This window comes from Mastigoproctus giganteus, chromosome 4, assembly GCF_048544385.1.
Source record: "Mastigoproctus giganteus isolate SK-2022 chromosome 4, ASM4854438v1, whole genome shotgun sequence".
NCBI classification, from domain to species: domain Eukaryota; kingdom Metazoa; phylum Arthropoda; class Arachnida; order Uropygi; family Thelyphonidae; genus Mastigoproctus; species Mastigoproctus giganteus.
The window spans coordinates 66,380,493-66,403,710 of record NC_143578.1 but is presented as its reverse complement, the minus strand read 5'-3'; the positions used below and the strand labels follow the sequence as shown (position 1 = coordinate 66,403,710).

The following is a 23,218-nucleotide window of genomic DNA, read 5'->3' as shown; positions in this document are numbered from 1 at the left end:
AAGTGGTTATTTTTATTTATTTATGTTACTTTTTTTTTTTTTTTTTTTTTTGGCTGATGCTGCATAAGCTTGCTTTCTTGCATCAAATGCCTCTACTAATGCTAATGCTAATGCTAATGCTGTTGCAGCAGCATAGCATCAGTAGTGTCCTTAACAACCCTGCCAACCTTTGTATCGTCTGCAAACTTGGACATTAAGCTTGATATACCATCATCAATATCATTTATAAATACAGAAAACAACAATGGACCCAACACCGAACCCTGAAGGACTCCACTCATAACATTAGTCCACAATGAGCAGTATCCATTGATTACCACTGTGTGTCTTCTCCCACTCAACCATCCCTTTATCCATAGCAGCAATTTGCCGCCAATGCCACACTGCTATAATTTGTGCAGCAGTCTTCCATGTTCAACAGTATCAAAAGCCTTTCTAAGATCCAAATATATGATATCAAAGTTATTCCCTGCATCCAGTTCCTTTGTGACCACATCATGGTATCCAATCAGATTGGTCAGGCAAGACTTTCCCTTAATAAAACCATACCACCAAATACGGAGGATGCGGAAAGCTCAGGGAATGACCACCGCATATCCCCGGAGCAATATGGCCTTAGTTGCTAATGCTCCTAAAAACCAAACAACAAACAAACAAACAAACAATAAAACCATGCTGTGTCCGAGCTATAACTGAAATCTTGTCTAAATGATCCCGCAGTGCTTCTTTAACTAGTGCCACTATTAATTTTCCTGGAATAGAAGTTAAACTAACAGGTCTATAATTACTTGTGTTGCCCTTTGATCCTCCTTTGTTAATTGGGGTCACATTTGCACATCTCCAGTCTATGGGTACCTCCCCTGGGTCCAAAGAAGGTCTCATAATTATGGCTAAGGGTTTGCGTACTTCCCTTGCTGCCTCCTTTAATATAATTGGATAGATCCCGTACACCCCGGGTGCCTTTTTTATGTTTATCTTCAACAATTTCTCCTCCACTTTCCTCTCAGTTATTACAAAATCATCTAGCTCACTGCCAGAGTTTAACTCACCTCTGGCATTCTCTTCCCTGAATAACTCCTCATGTATGAATGTAGATGCAAAATACTCATGTCGTTTGTTTGCCACCTGAGCAGGATTATCCACAGTTTAACCATCAATATCCAGTGGACCAATCTGATTCATCCCTTTCCTTTTAGAGTTTACATAGGTAAAGAACTCTTTGCTATTTTTCTTTGCATCTTTTGCCAAAGATTTCTCATAATCTGCCTTTGCCTGCCTAATCTCCTTTGTGACTTGGTTACAGACCAACTTATATCTATCATAGACTTCCATTTCACTCATTAATTTATATGTATCCCATGCACTTTTCTTCTCTGCCATATGTCTCATTAGTTCATCTGACATCCATTTAGGCGTAAACCTTGAACAATATTTCTTAGTTGGTATGTAAAGCCTAGTAGCTTCCAAGATAAATTCTTTGATAAATTCTTTGACAGGATAAACTCTTTGACAAGATAAATTCTTCCAAGATAAATATGGTAGCTGCAAGGACTGGAATGTTTTTTTGTAGGTCAGAAACTCTGTGACAGACATTGTGCATTGGCAGAGCACATTGTTGTGATGCAAAATCCAGTTTTTGGCCTTTTCAAGTTGATTGTGCAGAACCCTTTTCTGTAGCTGGACTTCTTTTCCAGCTACAGAAAAGTATACTACTCCATGCTGATCAGAAAAAGTGGTGTACAGAAATGTACACCTCTCCACACTGATCAGAAAAACAAATGAACATTGATTTTTTTCTGGATTTGCTCATTTATGCTTTCTTCAGGTGTGGCAATTTTGCATTGTGCCATCCTTCACCCTGTTTTTCTGTTTCTGGATTGTGCTCCGAAATCTACATTTCATCATCTGTTATCACTTGCTAAAGGAATTCTGGCTCATTTTTAGAATGGTTGAGAAGGTTGAGGCAGATGTTCTGATTTTGCATCTGTTCTTCAGTGAGATTTTTTGTTATCTTTTTTGCACAAATTTTGCACATCCCCAAATGCTCTGTAAATAATGTTGTGAACAGCTCAGTGACTCATGTTCAGCCCACCATTCTCAACCATCTACCACCAGTCTCATGGTCAATCATCAGTCAGACACAATCAGAGCCCTTACCCTCTCTACATTCTTCTTTGTTGTTGCTGAGACAGGTCTCCCTGCACGGGTTTCATCTTCAACAACTTTACATCCTTCCAAAAAGGCTTTGTGGTGTCAGAAAACTTGGACTTGGGATAAAACTTTTATCTCCACGAGCTCTTTTAACTTTTTCCATATTTCTGTCATGCTTTTGTTCAGTGATCAAAATTTGAAGGTGTAACGTTGCTCAGTATTCTTCTGCTCAATTTTTCGTGACACAGTTGGCAAATGTGGTGGTTTACTTCATGATGACCTGACACGTGCTGAATGCAATGAGATATGACTACTCTTATTGTGTAGAGGGATTCAATCTACATGCAGTATGTGTGCAGTGCTGCCGTATTTCATTTTATAAAATCAGTCTTATTAATTTTGTGTCATACCTCTTATCCACTTGGCTAGAAAAGTATAAATTTTCTTGTATTAGTAAAGCTAATAAACAGTAAGTTATTATCATTTTTAAACTTACAATAAATTATTATTGTAAGTTTACGAGATGTATACATCTTATAAATTTTATTAATTGATGATTATTGACAGCAAAGTTAGCATCTGCTTGGGTAGCCATAAAGTAATAAGATATCACATCATCATCAGTGTAGGCAAGGAAATTAAAATTTGATTTCAAAAATAGAATTAGAATAGGTGAATAAAGTAAACACAATAAAACAATAGATGTCTAGCATTCAAAATCTTTTTTGAAAATATACTTAAAAAAAAAAAAAACTCACTTCATTGAGTGTTGTTGTTATGTTGATTATTGTAAATTTGAAATAATTGTTTTCAATCATTAAATTTTCAACAGTTAAGTTTCCATTCCCAATGGAAACTTAACTGTTCAGTGAATGCAGTCAAGGTGATAAACTTTGTTAGATTTACACTGAATCTAGCATTTACCATCCAGTCCATGGAGGTTAAATTTTGGTTCATCAAGAATATTACAGATTCCCATTGCTCAACTGTCCAATGTGCATGTTCTTTAGCCCACAGGTTAGTTGTTTTTTCTCATGGATTTTGTCAACAAGGGCTTCTTATGAGGTGAGTAAGCTTTCAGACCACTCATCACATCTTTGTCAGACAGTTCTATCACTTGCATTTTCCTCAGTATGTTCCTTCCACTTGTATTTTAGGTCTTTAGAACTTTCATGATGATCACAGTGGCATAGACACTTCAGAACTCTCTCCTGTGCTGCAGTACTTTTCTGTTTCAGTCTATTTCCTTATTTTTTTTGATATCTCTTGTCATGTTTCTTTTAAGTAACTTTGATGCAGTAGACTGGTTACAGCAACTTTTGTAGCTTTATGTTGACTAGAAAAGCTCTCCCTATCAAGAGCAATAATTATGCTTTTCTTCCTTGATTTAACTGAGAGTATGCCATACTGCTGCTGAATAGGAGGTGAAGACAGGTAGCAGTAGGTAGATACTTTTATAAACAAGGTGATGCAGTACCGCTCTAATATTACAGAATGATGATGCAATATCACACTAGTTTTACAGGATGGTGTAATAGTAACTTGAGGTGACACAATTTTACCTATAGAGGGAGTTCTTAAGGAAATATTAAACTTTAAGAGGGTGATGCAATTTACGTGGCTGCTACTACATCATAAGTATATAATGAAGCCTTACAGATGTTATACATAGCAAGTATATACTGGAGCCTTACAGTTGTTACACAGAGCCTTACTAGTTACAAGAAGCAACCATAAAGCTCCACTTTCAGCATATATTCATTACGTGTAGTGGTCATAAGGCTCTGATATCTATTTACTATGTATATAAATATTCTGGTATATGTTCATAATAGCAGGCGAGGATCCCAGACTGCTATTGTGAAATAGTTTGGTTTTCTTTATTGATATTTTTAATATTTTTATTCATTACTTGGGAAACTTAACTGAGGTGAGCTTTATAAAGATTATAAGGAAATAACAACAATCAATGTTACTTTGCCTCTTTGTTGGAACACTATAATTTTTCACAGCTATGCCAAGAAATACTGCAGTTCTCTACTAATACTAATATTAGATTTCAAAAATCCAGCAAGGGCTAAGTCCCACTGTTTTTAGATTTATGAAGTTATGCTATATACAGCATACCATATATACATATAATATACAGATTATAAGTTATAAAGTTTATAAAGTCCTAATTGGTGCAACTGTTACGTAAGCTTCTATTACACTTTTTATTATTATTAACTTTTGTGCTATGATATATAACACAGTAAAGCCAATTCCAAGTTCAACAATTTAGTTGAATTCCAGAATTAAACACTGTTATAATAGAATAATCATTCATGGTCACACACAGTGATGCTAAATCAGTTGGAGCCTAAGGTGTTATGGGAGTTTGGGCTTCCTACAGAATTTTGTGTATTTAAAATTTAAATAATAGATGAGAATATAGAGTGCTTCAAAAAGATGTACACACATTTTAATCATATATATTTAATGACATATATAGTTAAACTTAAATTTTTTTGTCTTTGATTAGTTTGTTTGCTCATAAAAGATGGATTAGTTGTTAAAACAAAAGTGAAATGATATCCATAATGCAGAGGATAATCAATGTGGCATCTTGATGTTTGACATTAGAACAATTGAAAGCAATCTTAAGATGTCTTTTAATCCAAGAATAAGTGTGAAGCTCAAAGACAATGGAGACTTGAATTTGCCACAAAACCACCATCACGAAGAACAATTTCAAGAATTTTTTGTAAATTTCAGGTGCGTGGTATTGTGCAATATTTGTTCAAGCAAAGATCCTGGGAGATCCTGCTCATCAAGAATGGGTGATGAAAATTTTGATATAGCATTGCAGTGATTTGCACAATCACCACAAAAATCTTTAAGGTGAGCTGTTTGTGAGACAGGAATCAGCAGAAAAAGTGTACATTGAATTTTCAAAATAGCTAAGTGGAAATCCTGTACATGCCAAGATTGCTATACGATATGAATGAATGAAGATGATCCCAATTGGCAAGTTTTGTGAATAATTTAAATTGAAGATGGAGGATGAGGTGGATGCATGGTTTTTAGACAAGACTGTTTGGCCAGATCAGACAAAGTTACAGCTCAAATGTGCAGGAAACTTATGTAATTGTGCATATTGGTCCCCTAATAATCCAAACATTCACATAGAGAATGCATGAATTTACCAGTATTGCAATCTGGTCGGTGATGTTTGTCTCAACTAGGGAGAAATTGTTGAACCATATTTTTTTTAAGTGACAGTTACGGTGATATGTATCCCTTGTGTCCACCATTTTCAAGCTGTATGGAAAAGGAGTGGTATGCTACCATTGGGAATAGGGCACCCCCACATTATCATCATGATGTTAGGATCTGGCTTGATAACCATTTCACAGATCTGTGGATAGGCTGATGAAGAAGTGTTGGGTAACTCTCATTTAATCCCGCTTGATTTCTTTTTGGTGGGCTTGATTTCTGCTTAGGTTTTCTTCCTTATACTACATCCTTCAGGATGTAGTATAAGGAAGAAAACCAACCACACTTCAACAATTAAAAGTTGAAATTAAACAAGTTAATGAAGCTATTGCTGCAGTTACATTGGAGAATAAGTAGTTTCTCATTAAGTGGTTTGCTGCAGTGAACAGTGCCTAAGAAGCAAATGGCAGACAGTTGGAACATTTGCACTAGTTCACCACGTGCCACAAGCTATTGCTTCGGTACACAATAATATAGATTCTAAGATTTGTAATTAATTTTATTTATTCCTAAAATGTTTTCACATCCTTTTGAAACGCTTTATTATTATTATTATTATATATATATATATATATATATATCCAAAATTTAAAATAAATACACCAACCATTTAACTATAATGGTTTAATACTGAAAATTATAAAATGTACCAAATGATACTACACTGTAAAATAATATATGCAAAAAACTAATTTCCAAAATAAAATATGTGATAAAAATTTTAATATACAATAAAATATTTAAAATACAATAAAATATTTAAAATACAATAAAATACAATAAAATTAAAAGCGATAAAACATTGATTGAAGCTTTTGGAGGCTTCCGCCTCCTTTCTCAACAACAATGATGTTTAAGCAACACATCCTTAAGTAACAGGCTCACAGCACACGTGGTTGACCAGGCGCATGCTCAATATTTCTTCCATACGATCCAGAACCGGAAGCGGCTCGGGAGCGTGGAAATATAAAACGCTCGTCTTTTGCTAGGACCACGGCTTCCAGTAGGGGGTGAAATCGAACACCCCTGTCCCTATTCATACTGTTGTTCTCAGATGAGCCTATCCACAAACTCTCCAGCCACTTACGGTCCCAGAACCTATGCGCCCGGTCAATCCTTGACCTTGATAGTGAATGCTGTCATCCCTACTGGAAGCCGTGGTCCTGGCAAAAGACGAGCGTTTTATATTTCCACGCTCCCGAGCCGCTTCCGGTTCTGGATCGTATGGAAGAAATATTGAGCATGCGCCTGGTCAACCACGTGTGCTGTGAGCCTGTTACTTAAGGATGTGTTGCTTAAACATCATTGTTGTTGAGAAAGGAGGCGGAAGCCTCCAAAAGCTTCAGTCAATGTTTTATCGCTTTTAATTTTATTGTATTTTAAATATTTTATTTATATTTTATTGTATATTAAAATTTTTATCGCATATTTTATTTTTTAAATTAGTTTTTTGCATATATTATTTTACAGTGTAGTATCATTTGGTACATTTTATAATTTTCAGTATTAAACCATTATAGTTAAACGGTTGGTGTATTTGTTTTAAATTTTGGATACGTATTACTCTCCCAACCTTAGAGGCCTTTTTGAAGATATATATATATATATATATATATATAATAAGAACAATTTATAAATATCTTATGCAATATAATCCAGATCGGATTAATGCCATCTATTTTAGATAGTACATTACATCCGTTGTAATATATTTATTTATTATAGCTTAAGTAAAATAGGTACTTGTTATTTAATTAATTGGCTATTATAGAGTTACTTGGTGTTTTGATCTACGGGTATATTTTTGTGCAGCTTGTTAAAATACATATGTTCTTATATTTATGTAGAATCGGTTTTATATTTTTGGCCACCACCATCATATCAAACATAATATACTATTAAATAGCATGTACCTATTTTACTTAAGCTATAATAAATAAATAAATAAATAAATATATATATATATATATATAATAACTAAAATATTAATAAACTTAGAATATAATATAATAAAACTAGAATTTTATATGTGTGTGTGTAAAATTCTAGTTATCATTAATGCTTTGTTGCAGTGTTTATCGGGCGTCTTGATTAGATTTAAAGTTAAATATATCTGTAAATATTTTGGACAATCACTTTTTTTACTTTTTTTTACTTCATCTTAAATTATTTATGGCCTTGCAGTAATAAGCAGCGGTCTACTCTTTATTTGTTTATTATGTATTTCTTAAATTACTTTCGTGTTATGTTGATAATTCAAATTTTATATTAAAAACAAACTAGGGATCGTCACTAAGGTCATGTTGAGAAGGCATAACTGATTGACATTTTAATGACACTGTAATTGTTGCAAATAATATGACATGTTATACTACATGAATTTATTTCTGTTGTTTTTTTTTTTTTGCTGCAATGATATACTAATAAAATTCTAAAATATATATTTCAATTATTATTAGGACTCCTAGTCATGCGCCTGATGTACCTATATGTAAATGCACTAGTGGCCACTCTCATATGTGAATCAAAATATTGGGTATGCAAGACTCAAAGGCTGGGACATGGAAAGACAAATCTGTGTTATCCCTGGTAGATGTACCATTTATTTAGCATTAAGTTTTGTCTAAATGCTAAAAAATATTTTTAGCATTTAGATATTTTTAGCAATATTTTAAATGCATTTAGACAAATGTCATGCAGTGCTCATGTATGACATGGCAGCAGAACAATGTAAACTGTATCTCCATCTGTATGCACAGAAAAATATTTATTGCTATAATAAGAATATATTGCAGAGTAACCCTCTCTGATAAACACGGAAATAAAAATAAAAGCCAAATTCAATCTGACTGCTGTCTGCCATAATGTAGTCTTTGGTGCATAGAATTTCATTGCAGACTACATGCAGAATAGCGGTATCATTGCTGCTGAAGGTGAGGTGTACAGCCCTTTGAAATCTTGCTGAAGTGAGATATCGGGTGTAGCATACATCTGGAGGATTTTGCATAGCCCAAAGAAATAAGTTGTATCCAAAAATAAGAAGCATCAAAATTAGTGATGTTCTGTGTGCCTATGATAAGGAACACAGCTATCTGAAGTTTGTTCATGCTTTGAATGATCCTATTTCAAGCATAATGATTGCAGATTTCTGCTAAACTGTTCATGCTCCCCAACTTTGCAATTAACTTTCTTGTACTTCTTTTGTTGGCATTGCTAACTTCTAAGATATCCCACCAGAGACTCTGCAGTCTGGCTTGTTGAACTTCTCACAGGCCTTTTTCTATACATTCGCAGGCTCCCAAGATTTTCTCTTAGATAGGGAATTTTGCCCACCACTCTGTTTAACGTGTACTGTGCATAAATAATTACCATATCATGAGCAAGTTGAAAGCCTCTGTCAATGTTAAACATGGCAACTTTGCCATCCAACCATTTCTGTTGCAAAATTTATTAAGTCTTCTGCAAGTTAACAAATGCTGATGATCATCATGATTTCTTAAAATTCCAACAAATCCAGCTATTTCTTTAACAGGATGCCAGAAAAATCTTTTCAGCTGTGACTGAAGAAGCAAGGATTCCTACCTTATATTTTGTAGTGGATGCCCTTGCTTCTCCAGTCACAGCTGATATAACAATGAAAAGAGAAAATAGTTCAACTTTATAATCTAATTTCAGTGCCGTAAGCAACTAGAAATTTGCAAATTGCAATGCTTGAAAGCCAAGCATCTGTGAGGGGGACCAGAATGAAGTGTTTATGGCTTTAAAAAGAGGAAAAATTGAAAATGGATAGTTGCAGGATAGATGTGTGAAAATTTGCTCTCAGTTTTTTAGAGTAATTGATTGTTGGAACAACTTCCATCTGATGTGGAAGTTTAAGTAGTTTGAACAAATTTAGGAAAGAATTAGACAAATTATTAGAGGGGGGATAGACAAATGGGGTGGGCATTTTTATTATTTTTTGCTGATGCTGTAAGCTTACTTTCTTGCATCATTGGTCATTACTTATACAATACTAAAATATTTGTTAATACTAATACAATACTAACATATTTGTTAATTAATATCTTCCTTTGATGTGGTAAAAAAAGAACACATTATTCTGATTCATTTTCCTTTTGAAGTAGTTAAAATTTTGGGATCAAAGTTATTTACGTTGCATAGAGTGTTTCTGCTTTTAGGTAGTTCCTTAATTTTGCAAAATTATACAGACTTCTCATTGTTTTCTACTCTGCCATCTATAGTTGCATGTGCTTGAGCTGGTTTGTTAGCTTGCAGGGGAGGGGGAGAGGGGAGGAGTAATCTGAAGAACTCACTGGAGAAATGCTCTGTACTTCCATTTGCGATCAGCTAACCCACACCCAAGTGAAAATGCAGTCAGAAATTTTTCTAGTTTAAGATACAGACCTTTTGAAAAGGGTGCCAAGTTACTTACCCACTACACTGAAGGAAAATACAATTTTTAATCCGGGCTAGCCGGGTGGGTAAAGTGCGTGGATCAGAGTAGAAAATGCAAAAACTTTGGGAGATGCATTATGGCCACAGAAGCCGATGCGCCAACAACTAACAACAACAACAATTTTTAGCATAAAGTAACTAGCTCCCTGTTAGAGTTTGATAATTTTTCATATCTAAAGTGCTATGTTTTAATATATACTTTTATAAACAAAACTGCTGTTACATTTTAAATTACTCTTGTAATCAAGTTTTTATCATAGAAACACTCCAAAGACTAACTGATTTTATTGATTTCTTATTTGTCAATTTGCTATAGCCAAAGGATCATCATCATGTTTAAATCGTCCACCATGTACTAAACAAGATTATTTTGAGATCCATAATCAGTGCGATGAGAATAAAGAGACCCAAGTATATTACAAATGGAATGAGCCGAAAATTTGCAGATCAGATGTTCCTCAAGCTGTAAAATTACCTGTATCTGAACAGAAAATACGTTGCCCTCCGTGTAATCCTGGAATGGAATATTCAAATAAATCTATATGTATCTTTTGCCCTAGAGACTATTATTCAGATGGAGCTTCTGGTAAGGTTAGGTTACTGTTTTTAAAATGATATATTTTCAATAGGTTTAATTTGACTTATAAATCTAGGAATTTCCTTGAATACATATTTTAAGTAACTTTCCTTAAAAACAAGATAAGTAGTTTTTAACTTACAGATCTTGATTTTGAAGCAGATGTCTTATTTGAGCTTCATTCATATATTGAAACTTCACATATTGAATAGCTTATAATGTTAGTACTATCAGGATGCATTTCCATCTTTCATAATTTACTATTTCATAATGTAATTACCATTTATGTTATAATTAATAAAAGTTATATTTCAGATATTATATTAATTAAAACTTGTTATTAATAAAAGAAAGCATACTGCATAGACTAGTGGTTTCCAACTGGGGTACTATGGCACACTAGGGTGCCACAACATTCCAGGGGTGCCACATAATTTGGGTTTAAGTTATTTAAAGTTATTTTTTTTTTTAATTTATATATTTTTTCATTATAAAAAGATACATCCTTATTATTGTGTTCCATAAACCACAATGACAGTATTCACATATGTCAACTGATCATTCTAATTACAATTCCAAAATAAAAAAAATACAAAAAACTTCGCATTATAAAAGATAACAGTTTCATTACATACAATACTCTGTTACAGTTAACCTTTTGTGCTCCCTTGTAGAGTGGGACTCCACATGATACAAACATGTGCCCTAGGACCTATGTATTGAATTAGGCTCGACTATAAATTGCTTACATATATTGAAGATATATTTGACTACTTAGAAGAAATCTTTATTTGGATATATCATATTTTTCTGAAAATAAAAATAGTTATATTTGCTTTACAGCAACAAAACATAGCCCTGCATCATATGCAGAAGTTAATTTAGAGTGGTAGGGTAAGCACATGGCAGAAGTAGTGCAGTGAAAAAGGTTAAAGAAGAAAAATTAATCTTAGAAAAACTGGTATTAATTTTCATTACAATAATATGACTAAAGAGATTATTGAATAATCGGCTGATATGTTTACCTACATAATAAGGAGGTGATTATTCCATTGTATAAGGCAATGGTCAGGCCACACCTAGAGTACTGTATACAGGTCTGGAGGCCTCATTTCAAGAAGGATGTAGAGCTGCTGGAACGAGTACAGAGAAGGGCAACAAGATTAGTGAATGGAACAAAGGGGTGCTCTTACGAAGAAAGGCTTAAGTTTTGCAAATTACAGTGTCTGGAGACTAGGCACCAGCGAGGTGATCTGATAGAGGTGTATAAAGCCTTGAATGGTTTAAGCATGCTCAATGCTGATGGGATTCTTCCTCTAGCTGAGAAAAATCACCTGAGAGGGCATAAATTCAAATTGAGGAAAGACAGATGTAGGATAGACGTGCGGAAATTTGCCTTTAGCCAGCGGGTGGTTGGTTAGTGGAACAGACTTCCATCCCTTGTCGTGGAAGTTGATAGCCTAAATAAGTTTAAGGCTCAGCTGGACAGGTATTTTGAACAAACAGAGGGGTGAAGTGGAAGTGGGTTTTTTTTTTTTTTTTTTTTTTGGCTGATGCTGCATAAGCTTGCTTTCTTGCATCAAATGCCTCTACTAATGCTAATGCTAATAATGTAGTGACCCGTCGCCAACACAAATATCAGTTAGTGAAATACCCTTGATAGTAAGATGGCAAGTTTGTTATGAAGAAAAGAAGACATGAAGATGATTGCCGTGAAGGTGAAAAAGAAGACAAACATCAAGATGATTATGGTAAAGCAGAAAAAGAATACTAAGGTGGAGGTTCGAGTAAAGAAGGAATAATTATAACTGTTCCATCTTCGAGCAAGTCTGCTGTGAAGGAAGAAAGATCGTTAGTATTTGGACAGTTATTTGGAACATGGATTCACTACGTGTGCGGATAAAGATAGTCCTACCCAAAATGTGTTATTTGTTGTGACATATTGTCCAAAGAAGCAATACCTATTAAATTAAAGAGACTTTTAACTGTAAAACATAGTCATCTGGCCAACAAGCCTAGAATGTACTTTGAAGACTTAAATAACCAAAGAAAACAGTCTGAGTTTTAAAAAATTGCCAAAATTTCTAATAAAGCTCAAGAGGCCAGCTACTTAGTAGCTCAGTTAATTGCTAAAAATATGAAGCCTCACACAGAAGCAGAGACACTTATTCTCTCTGCTTGCAATGCTACAGTAAGGATACTTTTTGTAAGCAAAGCAGAAAATGAAGCTAAAAAAATTCCTCTTTCTGCTATTACCATTAGCAGATGGATTAGTGATATGTCGACAGACATAGAATAAAGTGTGTGTCTGTGAAGAAAAGTGAAATTTTTGCATTCCAAGTAGATGAATCAACTGATGTTGGAGGAAAGGCTCAATACTCGCATTTATTTACTTTGTCAATAATGATAAAATAGTACAGGAACCCCCCCCCCCATATAACACACTACTTCTACAATACAGTTTCGCAAGATTAATAAATTGCGGCAATCCTTGAACAACACAGTACTTATATAACATGGTTAGAGAATTTCGGTAAACCTCATATAACGGTACTTTTTTGAGCGTTTGTGCGGGGAAAACCCTGCCATTATGTTGGATGTAATTTTTCAACGTTTCCACTCTTTTTGAATCCCCACTGTTGACTCGCTAGTCAAAAAAAAAATTATTGAGAAATCCCTGTATGTTATTTTGTTGGGAATTTCCCATGTTACGCTCTGTGCTATTGAACTTATGGAAAAATATAGATTTCAAAGTTTTATTACTATTGGATAGCACACCAGGCCATCCAAAAGATTTAAGTCATCCAAATGTTTAAGTGATGTTCCTACCGCCACAGTTGTACTGGGTTAATACAACCTCTATATCCACCTTTAAAACTCATTCTGTTAGAAAATTGTAATGATTTTCTGATGGAATGAGTTACAATGAATTTTGGAAAAAATTGATTCCAAATCTATTGAAGTAATGGAGGCATGGAAACATTTCTCAATTGTGGACTGGATCATAATTATAGCTTTATCGCTGAAAGAAGTAAAACGTCAATGTTAAATGCGTTCAGGAAATATGGTCGAACCGGCAGAAAATGGAATCGGTGTGATAGTAGAACTTGCTATGTTGGTACGAGGGGAAGGTTTTGATGATATGACTACTGAAGCCCTCGTGAGTAGCACAGTTGGTAGAATTGCCCTCCTCTCCCAAACTGGCTGGAAAAGACCTGAGTTTGAATCCCGTTGATGAAGGGAGGAATTTTTACGGGTCTTTTTCACAACATGACTGAGTTAGTTTGGTGAGGGTTTTTTTCTCCCATGGCTTGGTTTTTTCTCCCGGAAACTTGGGTTTTTTGTCCAGCAAAACAGAAAATCGACCTTTGGACACGCGCAATTTATAGACAGTATACACAGAGTAACATGGCCTTAGTTGCCGATGCTCCTAAAAAAATAAAAAAAGATATGATTACTGAAGACTTTCAAGAATTACTGATAGAAAAGAAGCTGGTGTAGTGGATTTTGTGCAAATGACATCAGGGGTAAAATCAAATCAATTCAGATGATGATATCGCAGTTGAAAATTCTAAACTTCCAAATTTTACACTAAAAAGCATAGGGGAAGGCATAAAGTTAGCCGAGCAATTAGAATCTTATTTTTTGAATGCAGATCCTTGAATGAAAGGAGTCAAAAGTTCAAAAGGGAGCTTAAAACATGCTTAGTTCCATACAATGAAATTCACAAAGCAAAAGCAAACAAACCCAGATTACTGATTTTTTTTAAGGAGAGCAGAAGATACATGAAATCTAGAATGGTGTATTTTTGTTAGTTTTGTTAATGAAATGGTGTATTTTTGTTAGTTTTTGGAATGTAACCCCCCAATTTTCGTACTTTTTCTTAGTCCCGTATAACACGGTTTCGCACAACATGACATTTTACAGGAACCTAATAAGCGTTTTATATGAGGGTTACCTGTATATCAGTTTTTTTGCTGTAAAGAACTTGAAGAAACAATGACAGACCAAGATATTTTCAATGCATTAAGTACCTATTTGGAAACTCATGGTTTATGCTGGAAATCTTGTGTGGGAATTTGTACAGATGGTGCCCTATCAATGGTAGGCTCAGTGAAAGGATTTGTATCTTTAGTGAAGAAAGTTAACAGTGATGTCACACAACACTGTTAACTTTAGGTTAAATAAATTTAAGGAGGAACTGGACAGGCATTTGGAGGGAATGGTGTGATTTTTTTTTTTTTTTTTTTGGCTGATGCTGCATAAGCTCATACACTTGCTTTCTTGCATCACATGCCACTACTACTACTACAACACATTTCTTTCTTCATTGTGAAGTTGGGAAAACACTCAGCAGTGATCTGCAAAAATGTGCTAGACACAGTTGTGAAAATGGTTAACTGTATAAAAAGTAGGCCTCTTAAATTACATCTTTTTGCCAAGCTTTGTGAAGAAGTTGAGGCAAAACATGAACATGTTAATCTTCTCCTTCATATGGAAGCAAGATGGCTTTCTGGTTTGAAATAAAAGCAGAAAGAAGTATCTATCGATTAATTCTGGATAGAAATGAAGAATGAATATTCCTGTATTGAAAAAAAAATTTCTGTGGTAATTCTGTTCCAATTTATGTGGTAATTCTGTGGTAATTCTGTTCAAATTCATTCTTTCTTTGCCATTGAAAAGCAAGAAGAATTTTGTATGTTACTTGCATATGATAAATGGTAAGCCAAATTATTGTATTTAGTTGATATTTTTGAAACTTTAAACAAGGTTAATTCCAGTATGCAAGGCAAAGTTGAACATATCTTATCTTCGACTGACAGAATCAAAGCTCTGACAGATAAGTTAAGCTTGTGGGTCACTATGGCAAAGGGTAGCAATGTGGATATGTTTCCACATGTTGTTACAACTAAGAATAAGGATATAATACCATTGATTTCTGAGCATCTGTAGCACTGGAAAAAAAACATTCAGTACTGTTTTCCAAATTTACGTACTGAAGACCACGACTACTTGAGAAACCCATTTGTTGCATCAGTTTCAGGCCATTCTAAGCTCAAATTCATAGATCAGGAGGGGTTACTTGAAATACGTAATGATGGTTTGAAATAAAAGCATAAAGAAATATCTGTTGATGAATTCTGCATAGAGATGAAGAATGAATATCCTCGTATTGCAAAAAAAGCCGTGGTAATTCTGTTCCAATTTTCTACATCTTACCTATGTGAGTTAGGATTTTCTGTGCTTACCACTATAAAAACTAACAAGAGGGAAAGACTACAAATGATTGAGGAAGAAATTAGAGTATGTCTGCCCAATATTCCACCTAATATCAAAAAGATCTGCGAATCACACCAGGCCCAAATATCGCATTGAAAAGTTACATAAACCAAGTGTTTAAATACCTTCCATTGTATGGTATCTTTTTAATTTTGTGGTGATCTGTAATTGATGTTTATTTAGTACCTCCATATAAAGAATAAAACTATTATATAAGTATATATAATTTGTATTATGAATTGTAATTTTGTTTATAATTATATTATTATAACAACTATCATATACTGGTGTGCAAAACTTAAGGACCAGTCAGGTTTTCACCTGTAGCTTCTCATAGGAGTGGCCTGGATATAGGAAAAGCATACCAAAGGAACCTCGTGAGGTACAGAAATGATGAAGGAAATGACACCAATACAACAACGGAAAGAAAACGGTACAGAGAGACTTTATTCAAAATGGCAACATAGCACTGGCTGCCATAATACAGATGCATCACTGCCAAAGATGAAACAAAGGGAAGAGGTGGTCCTGAGTAGGAGATATGGCCACCCCTAATGTCAATGCAGGCTTTGCACTGCCTGTCCATACTTTGAACAATATTGTTGATAAGTTCTTGTGATAACATCATCCATTCCTCTGTCAGTGCCATCTTCAGCTGGTGAACATTTTCTGGTGGGTGTGGATGTGCTACTAGGTGTTTCCCCAGAGCATCCCATATGTGTTTTATGGGATTTAGATTGGTGGAAATGGGCAGGCCAATCCATATAAGCGATATCCTCACTTTCCAAAAGCATATCGGAGCTGCAGTGCAATGGAGTGTGGCATTATCATCCATAAACACGAACTCGGGGACAGATGGTACCTCAGAACAGAGGCACGTGGGGAAGGATTACCTCAGTACAGTAGCGTGCACTGGTTACAGTATCACCTTCTAGTATCTGGAGTTGTGTACGTCCATCCAAGATAATGCCTCCCCAGACAAGAACATGTCGACTGCCATATCGATCTGTTTCAGTGATGTTTGTAGGGTGATACCATGTGCCAATCTCTCGCCAGATTAGCTGATGTCCAGAATCGCTGCTGAGACTGAATCTATTCTCATCAGTAAGGAGTACCATAAGTAAAGATTTTGTGGTTGTAACCTTTAGAAATAATGTTGGTTCTTAAGTTTTGCACACCAGTGTATAACATATTACATATTTTAAAAATATTTTATATATACATACATACATACATACATACATACAGGCTGGCCTCGATTAATGTGATTAATTCATCCCGCGAGCTCATCGCGCAAAACAGAAACGCGTTAATCGAATATAATAATCAATAGGAAAAATTATAATTGGTCCTTGACCTTCTGGAATGTCCTTAAAGAATTTTAAAAATACCTTTTAAATAACTTTTTAACTGTATAGAATATAAAAGATAACAAAAATAATTATGGAATTAAATGTTTATTGCATAAAACAGCGGAAACTGTGCACCGTGGAATATTTTAAATTTTTGAGGGAAACACAGCGATACTCAACATCTGCCGGACACCATGCAAACTACTAGCTTGAACTAGTTCACAGTTTCAATATTTCTTATTAGGTTGTTTGGACCTAACTACTAAATAGAACTGTTAGATATTTCCTTTGGTCTGGGTGTACCGCAAAAAAATTACTGAGACACTAAGGGTGCTGTGAACCGAGAAAGTTTGGGAACCTCAGACATAAAATACACAATGAAGAAATGACTGTTGTGGAAATATTTGAACAGTGTTGACTTTCTCTTTTGGTGCCTCCGTAGCCAGGTGGGAAGGAGCAGCAGTGCGTAACACACGCTTCTTGATTAGACCGGGGTTCGATCCCGTCACCACCAAATACGAAGGATGCAGAAAGGTCAGGGAATGACCACCGCATATTCCCGGAGCAATATGGCCTTAGTTGCTAATGCTCCTAAAAACCAAATAACAAACAAACAACAAACTTTCTCTTTTCATCAATCATTTCTGATAGCTGACAACAATCTTCTCTGGGCCCTGGCAAAATAAATATCGCAGAGAACCTCAAACCTTTTGTTTGAGGTTCTTTGCGATACAAAAGATTTCATCTAGTTCTTTTACCGTTATCTCCTTCGCGGTAACATTTTCATCTGGCTCATTTAAAAATTTGAATTTTTAAATGCAAGTCTGCATTGACTTCATTAGCAGGAGACAAACAAGTAACGCGTCTTCTTCCGATGGTTGATGTGTAAATAAGTGTTAATTACTTATTTTTTTGTTTGCTTCCTCAGTCCCAGTTCATTTTTGTACTAAGTTTTTCAAATTCTTTCACCTGTTTAACCACTACTTCACTTCCACTATCCCTTAAACTTCTCTTAGTTCAGGCACCGTGTGTACTTTTCATTTCCATTTTCCCAGAGACTTTATTTATTTTACAAACCACACATTATTTATATCCTTTTGCTTACTTTACTGCTGCACTGCTCGTTTTGTAGCATTTGACATGCAATAACTTTTATTTTCCTTTTTCTATATTCATAAGAAAGGCACCTGGGGAGGCAAAAAATTGAGTAGGGGTGCCAAAAAATAAAATAAATTACTTAAGGGTTCCATTATCAAAAATGGTTGAAAACCACTGGTATAGACTTTAACTAGATAGAAACTGTGGTAATAATGCAAACCTTATGACTATAGGTTCTGTATGGTCATATGGTTGCATTACCATGCAAACACTATAGCTCTGTACATGATTTAAATGGGGAGAGAGGAAACTGAGTTAGTTGTGGGAAGATCTAAGAGTATCTATTAATGATGACAGTTGAAGCTGAGGCTCTCTTTCTTTCATTAGTGAAGGGGAATATAGTTTTTTTTGACATTTATAACAGCACCCTTGATGTCATTATTTAATCTTAAATTTATATTATGGTTTCTGAGAGTATTTCTGGTGATTATTAATGTTAGAAGTAACTATGGTTGCTTCTGAACTTTAAGAAGCAACCATAGTTCCTTCTTAAGCTTTAAAAGGTTGTGAGGTTTCTCTCAGCAGCAACCCCTTCAGCACTGTTGTCATATTTTAAAACTTTGTTTATCCAGCTATCAAGGTTTTCTACACTCAATCTCTCCCATTGGAAAATCAGAAATCCCCTGTATTTTTGATATATTGAGGCAGAGTTAGGTGGGTCAGAAAACTGCTAGCTAGAGGGGATACACAGAATAATAGATTAACAGTAGCCGCAGGCAGAGGTGAAAGTGATTCTTGCACTGCTTCTGTTGAAATGCAATTGAGCAGCAGCCTGGAAAGCAAGGCAATGGGGATTTCCAGGACTGCTGGGAGTCATAGTGGAACAAGTATAAATACATGGGCTGTGTTAGGGTAACTAAGAGTAGAAACAGGTGCATCTATACTTGCATGTACACCAATGCTAGGAGTATAGTTAATAAATTTGATGAGCTTGAAGTGCTAGTCAAGGCATCAAAGGTAGATATTGTTGGGATATCAGAGACATGGTGTCACACAGACATAAGCAGTGCATAATTGGAATTTGGAGAGTCCAATGTGTACAGGAAGGATAGACAGGACAGGAAGGGAGGAGGAGTTATGCTGTTAGTTAAGAAACACATGAAATCTAAGAAATTGCATCCAATTGATGTTTGTATCAATGCAATGTTGAGTCTGTTTGGTGTGACATAAGCACTGGGAAAGGAAAAATGAGAGTAGATGTGTGTTATAGGTCTAATGAATCTGATGAGTATAATGAGCAATTGTGCAGAGAATAGATTGGGCCAGTAAATCAGAGTGTTTTATAATGGGCGATTTTAATTTCCCAGAGATGGACTGGAATTTGTGGTTGGTCACTCACACACTAGCAAGGCTTTTGTAGATTTATTGGATCATTAGCATTAGTAGAGGCATATGAAGCAAGAAAGCAAGCTTATGTAGCATCAGCCAAAAAAAAAAAAAAAAAAACACTGCTCTGCTCCCATTTCACCCCTACATTCATTCCAAATACCTGTCCAGCTCAGCCTTAAAATTATTTAGGCTATCAACTTCCACAACAAAGGACGGAAGTCTGTTCAACCAACCAACTACCCCCTGGTAGTTGGTTGGTGGAACAGACTGTTCTGTTCAAATTGAGGAAAGACAGAACAATCTGTCTTTCCTCAATTTGAATTTATGCCCTCTCAGGCGATTATTCTGAGCAAGAGGAAGAATCCCATCAGCACTGAGCATGCTCAAACCATTCAAGGCTTTATACACCTCAGTCAGATCAATTCGCAGGTGCCTAGTCTCCAGACAGTGTAATTTGCAAAATTTAAGCCTTCATAAGAGCAACCATTTGTTCCATTCACTAATCTTGTCGGCCTTCTCTGTACTCGTTCCAACAACTCTACATCCTTCTTAAAATGAGGCCTCCAGACCTGTATACAGTATTCAAGGTGTGGCCTGACCATTAATTTATACAACGGGATAATCACCTGCTTATCCCTGCTAGAAAAATTCCTGTATATTATTGACAAGACACAATGAGCTACTCTTGCAAACCCTCTGCACTGCTCAGAAAACTTCATATCTGCCTGCACAATAACCCCCAGGTCCTTTTCATTCTCTACCACTGTCAGTGTAGTACCACAGAGTTGATACGTTGCTCTGGGATTACAGGAACTTTTCTAGATCCTGTTGCAGTAGTGTACTGTCATTAGTGTCCTTAACAACCCTGCCAACCTTCGTATCATCTGCAAACTTGGGCATTAAGCTTGATATACCATCATCAATATCATTTATAAATACAGAAAACAGCAATGGACCCAACACTGAACCCTGAGGGATTCCACTAATAACATTAGTCCACGAAGAGCAGTGTATATTGATTACCACTGTGTGTCTTCTCCCCATCAACCATCCCTTTATCCATGGTTGCAATTTGCCTCCAATGCCACAGTGCTCCAATTTGTGCAGCAGTCTTCCATGTGCAACAGTATCAAAGGCCTTTCTAAGATCAAAATATATGATATCAAAGGTATTCCCTGCATCCAGTTTCTTTGTGATCACATCATAGTATCCAATCAAATTGGTCAAGCAAGACTTTCCCTTAACAAAACCATGCTGTATCTGATTTGTAACTGAAGTCTTGTCTAGATGATCCTGCAGTGCTTCTTTAACTAGTGCCTCCATTAATTTTCCTGGAACAGAAGTTAAACTAACAGGTCTGTAATTACTTGTGTTGCCCTTTGATCCTCCTTTGTGAATTGGGGTCACATTTGCACATCTCCAGTCCATGGGTACCTCTCCTGAGTCCAAAGAAGCTCTTATAATTATGGCTAAGGATTTGCTTACTTCCCTTGCTGCCTCCTTTAATATAACTGGATAGATCCCATCCACCCCGGGTGCGTTTTTTATGTTTATCTTCAACAATTTCTCCTCCACTTTTCTCTCAGTTATTACAAAATCATCTACACTCAACTAGTTCACTGCCAGAGATTAACTCACCTCTGGCATTCCCCACCCTGAATAACTCCTCATGGGTGAATGTAGATGCAAAATACTCCTTTAGTTTGTTAGCCACCTGAGCAGGATCATCAACAGTTCAACCATCAATACCCAGTGGACCAATCTGATTCATCCCTTTCCTTCTAGAATTTACATAGGTAAAGAACTCTTTGTGGTTTTTCTTTGCATCCTTTGCCAAGGATTTTTCATAATCTGCCTTTGCCTGCCTAATCTCCTTTGTGACTTGGTTACAGACTAGCTTATATCTATCATAGGCTTCCATGTCACCTATTATGTTATATGTATCCCATGCATTTTTCTTCTCTGCCATATGTCTCATTAGTTCATCTGACATCCATTTAGACCTAAACGTTGAACAGTATTTCTTAGTTGGTATCCAAAGCTTAGTAGCTTTCAAGATAAATTCTTTGAATGCTTCCCATTTTGAATTTGCTGTTAGTAACTTAATCGCTTGGTCCGATCATATAGAATTTAAATTCTGTCTCAGACCACCGTAGTCACCTTTACAAAAGCAAAAACTCTTCTTTTTACCCCTAATGGTAGTTACCTCTTTGAGTAAATCCCACTTCAGCACACTGTGATCACTGCTACCTAGTGGTTCCTTTATCTGCATATTCTTAATGCATGAAGAATCACTATATATATATATATATATATATATATATATATAATCTTTATTGTATACAAACATGGTATATACAATAGACCCTTCACAGCAGCAATGTCAGGGGTTTTACATTGGCTGGTGGACAATAGCCTTGGGGAGATGGGGCCCACATCGAAGTTTGGGCTCATTCCCCAGAGCCAACAATAAAATAGAATCAGTGTCAGATTATTTACAGGACATATGCTTTTGACAATATTTACAATGAAATAATAAAGATATTCATATTTATATTATGTTATATTAATATTTATATATGAAGATATGCTTGACTTTATTTACAACACATTCATAAAGACATCGTGCTTTGTTAATTATTTATAATATATCGGGCATTATTATGTTGCCCTTATCAATGTGCACTTTTCCTGGCCAAGGTTCTGTTTTCAGTACCTCTGATCCTTCACAAACCTACAGAGGTCGCCGTCAGTTGAAAGGGTTGTGGGGAGTATCTCACTGGGGAGAAAGCGGTCACTGAGCGCTAGTCTGTTATAGTGAGCTGAGAGCATGGGAGCTGACCTCAGTCCGGGTAGAGGGATCCTCCAGCCACACAGTTCCCAGATGCTTGGCTCCGAGACCATTCCGGTTGTCATCTTGACAGTGAGAACAAGGCGTTTTTCAAATACAAGATCTGGAAGTTGGGCGAAATGAAGTGACATCGCCATCGCACTTGTCCTTTGCTGGGGTGGGCGACGATGTTTTTGCATGATCCAACGAAGGAGCCAGTATTCGGCGGAGTACATGTGCTTGATATTGGTAGGGGCTGCGGACCCCCAAATGTCCGAAGCATACAATACGACGGAGTATACTGAGGTGTATATGTACCAACGAGTCACATCCAGATCCCTAACGTGGAGTAGTTGTTGTTTTGTGGTTCAGCGCATTTTACAGATTTTTACTATGAGCTTGTCAATGTGGGGGTTGAAGCTCAGTTTATAGTCGAAGATGACTCCCAAGTCTGTATGCACCTTGACCACTGGGAAGGGAATGCCGTCTAGAGAAGCTTGGATTTCAGTGGGTTGGCGCTTCAGAGAAAAGACATTTTGGGCTGATTTGGCAGGGTTAGTGAGGAGGCCAAATTGATGGAGATAGGATCCTAAGTCGTGTAACTTTTCACAGATCTTTTTATTGATGTTTGAGAGATGTTTGCCGGGGTTAATCTGAGTATATATCTTAATAACATCAGCATAGCAGAGTATGTCTTCTCTCTGTTGCACAAATGGAATAATAGCTGCAGTGAATAATGCTCCGGAGAGGACTCTGCCTTGGGGAACTCCTGCAGTGATCTTTCTCCAGATTGTGTGTTGATCCGCTTTAAGAAGAATAGTTCTGTCA

The 23,218-nt window shown here is 35.9% G+C and overlaps 1 protein-coding gene across 1 annotated transcript in view; it reads left to right on the top strand.

Annotated features, from left to right (window-relative positions):
* LOC150086804 (endosome/lysosome-associated apoptosis and autophagy regulator family member 2-like) overlaps positions 1-23,218 on the top strand; it is a 329,438-nt gene that overhangs the window by 80,001 nt on the left and 226,219 nt on the right. The window contains exon 8 of the mRNA XM_090372273.1: positions 10,181-10,450. Coding sequence (XP_090228399.1) covers positions 10,181-10,450 — 270 coding nt within the window. The remainder of the gene's footprint in view (positions 1-10,180; positions 10,451-23,218) is intronic.